The sequence below is a fragment of the Carex rostrata genome, chromosome 23 (assembly GCF_964058835.1).
Source record: "Carex rostrata chromosome 23, lpCarRost1.2, whole genome shotgun sequence".
NCBI classification, from domain to species: Eukaryota; Viridiplantae; Streptophyta; class Magnoliopsida; order Poales; family Cyperaceae; genus Carex; species Carex rostrata.
In genome coordinates this window covers 5,379,333-5,382,652 of record NC_135940.1, presented here as the reverse complement: position 1 = coordinate 5,382,652, position 3,320 = coordinate 5,379,333, and the positions used below count along the sequence as shown (strand labels likewise).

General features: G+C 35.7%; 1 protein-coding gene across 1 annotated transcript; it reads right to left on the bottom strand.

Annotated features, from left to right (window-relative positions):
* Nucleotides 1–495: 495 nt before the first annotated feature.
* LOC144575075 (protein S40-6-like) lies at nt 496–1,603 on the bottom strand. Its single transcript, XM_078325196.1, has one exon. The coding sequence runs from the start codon at nt 1,478–1,480 to the stop codon at nt 965–967; it is 516 nt and encodes a 171-aa protein (XP_078181322.1). The 5' UTR covers nt 1,481–1,603; the 3' UTR covers nt 496–964.
* Nucleotides 1,604–3,320: the final 1,717 nt, after the last annotated feature.

Genomic DNA, 3,320 nt, shown 5'->3' with positions numbered 1-3,320 from the left:
ATAAAAAAAAATTCAAATATATGACCACACAGGTTGTAAGTTAGCAAGAAATAAGAAATGGGTCCCACAATAATTGCTTAAGGCTTTATTCCAGCTCCTTTGCTCAAGGCCTCTAATAGTGCTGCTTGGTTACGTCTTCTTCCTCTTAATTCCTAATTCCTATTCAATCAATCTTTGTTTCATTTTTGTTTGGATATGCCTCTTTTACAAGTACCCCTCAAAATATGCCCTTAAAAGGCTTTATTAAACATGTTCACTCCTTTGTTTTAATTTGGACCTCTCATTTGTGGATGTAAATTTTTTTAATGTGCAACCAAAAATATATGAAACTGTAGTTCACTTCAGTTAATTAGATCTAAGTGACATTTTTCTTTAGAATGCATTTCTCTTTCTTTTTTCATTTGTTTGATAATTTTAATTTACATAATATGAGGAAAAAAAAACGGATAATTAATAATGAAATCTAATTGGATTTTTTTAAAAGATAAAATAAAATGATGTACAAAAATTATACCAATTGAGATATTTCTAATTTCAGTAAATTACATAATAATTCTATATATAATTTGGTATAGAAATAACAAACATCTTCAGGGCGAACTCTTTGAGTACCCATAGCAACATCATTTTTGTAAACCCCCAACCAGATTCGCCAGCCATATTAGACTCCAATCTTACATGAAACTCATTTTGGCAGCTGCACTTTACATGTGAAACCAGCTAATAATCTCCATAAATAACAGTACATGCTTCAAACCTAATTTATTAAAGAGCCAATTCCAAAATCCAATTTCCAATTAATTAAAATTTAAAAATAGAACCCCCAACACACACTAACTATACAACAAAATTTTCTCCTTCCTCCTCCCCCTCCTTTTAACGTTTCCAAATCACTAATGAAAATAAAAAAAAAATGTATAAATTTCAAAAAGAGCCTCCATCGATAAATTACATCGATTCCGGTTCAGCCGAAAAAACCCGTCTGGCTCCAGACCGCGTCACGAACCCGTCTCATATCCCGTCCCTTTAAAGTCCGGCCAACCCCTTCAAAAACTGATGACGCAACTCCGGTTCCATGCGTTCTCGCCAAGTACACGTGTGGTGGGACCACCTCACCAGCGTCACCATTGTTGGTACTACCCCATTCATTCTCTGATTCACTTGCCACCTCAACAGACTCTTCGTGCCTAAACCGGTTCCAATCCGGCACGTTGACTGGTGCAGATGCTGCTACCACATGCCGGCTTTCTGTTTGCCGGCGCCGTTCTGACGATGTTAAACCTCCAGAGAAGGCCATGGACAAACCACCAATGTTACGGTACTCGGGTGTCGGTGTCCAGCCGTTAGGGTCGGACTCAGGTTCAATCAAATGATCAGACCACATGTCTGACTCGTGGTACTCGGGGCCAGTGAATTGGGTCGAGACATAGCCGTAAGTGCCGAGGAGTCGGTCGGCATCGTGGTGGCGGCCCTTTGCCATCAGCTGGCTTTGGATGTAGGTTGGTGATAACGATGTGATGACGTATCAGAGAATTTATTGGCTTGGCTAGGAATGAATGAATATTTTCTTGGCGAGGCGAAATTACAAATTACAAGGCAAGCCGCAAGGTAGAGAGGGGAGTAATTTATAAGCCTAGGGAGGAACATTTTATGAGTAGACTTGGTCTATACCGTAGACTAAGCCTATGGGAACTAAGAACATTGACTAAATTGTTTTAAATAAAAGTACTAAAAATAACAATAATAACAGCATTATAGATCAAGACAGTCGCTATTGGAGTGTTGTTAAATGTTAAGACAGGAAACAAATTGTCAACAAATAATGATGGACAAGTATAGTGACATTTGTTTTTAATTGTTTATCTGTTATATTTATTATTCTTCTTTTTTATCCAAAATCGTTTCCAATCTCTCTCTAACTGTCTAACATACCGCTCTAACAAATGAATTGGTCTAATATAATGAGATTATATCATGAGGATAACTGTTTTCAGATTCTTTCTACTCGGTGAAGTATAATTGATAAGACATGTATAAACTGTTTTTGACAAGTTAAATTAATTATTGCAAATGTTGTAATCAATGATGATAAATATGATGGCATTTAGTAAATTAAAAAATATAACAAATAAATATGTTCTCTTAGCACTGGAAAGATCGAATTAATTATTTTGGTACAAATAAAAAATGTATAAGAATTTGAGGTCCTTTGTGCAAATGGTAACTTTAGGGGAACTTCTTATAGAGAAAGTTTACCTTTTAACGATAAGTCGTGAGAACAATCTACTCGATAAGTAGCCACGTGTACCTCCATCTCTAGATATGTCCAGATAATTAGTTCACCTTTACAAAGATGTTGTTCCTGTAAAAATTCAGTTAATTTACGAATAATTTAGCATTTAACTAGAAGCAATATTAATTGAAAATATGAGTGTGATTGTGTATATTTAACATTTGACTAGTTTGCTTTAGCGTTTAATAGTCTTATATTTATATGATTATAGTTCTCAAAGCACATATAAGGACAAAATGAGAAAATTAAAATAGAGGTGCTATATAAAAAAAAAGTGCTTTGTATTTTTATTTTAGAATCAGTATTCGCAGCAGCGCAGCAATGTGGACTCTCCCCCACCACTCGCCTCTACTCCCTGCAGCTCCTCCTTGCTGCCTTGAGCAGCTACTTTCCATTTTAGATCTGAATCTGATAGCTGCCTTGAGCATGTATTTCCGAGTTCAAATCTGGTCGCCGCTTTTGTAATTTTCATCTTGTCATTTTGGGTGTTCTTAAGCGTTGCATAGACTCTTAATTTTCAAAACAAGCGGTGTGTGTTTTTTTTTCTCTTCTGAGCTTTTTTTTTCCTCTTTGGTAATAAAAGAGTGAAACGAGCTGTACATATAGATACTTATTTTATATGTTGTTGTTTGTTTTGGTTTGTGTCTGTTATGTGCTTTTTCTTCTCCTTCATTTTTCCTTTCCTTTGTTCTGACTTCTACATTAATAGCTCTTTATTGGGACCTTTGAGTGGTGATTGTTCCGGTTCGGTTGATTCAGTTTCTAGTTCGGTTTGATTTAGTGTCTTCATTGGGACTTTTGAATGGTAACTGCCCTGGTCTGTTTGATTCAATTCCCGATCTAGTTTGATTCAGTGTCTTCTACGATGAAGTCTACCAGTAGGACAATTTGTACATAGAAGAAACAATCAGTAGGCTTCTATCATTTCCATCGAGTAAGGATGACCAAATTTGTGTCCACAGAATGCACATACATTTGTACATTTTTAGTTCGTTTATAGCTATATATTTTCTAAGACACTTGTAGT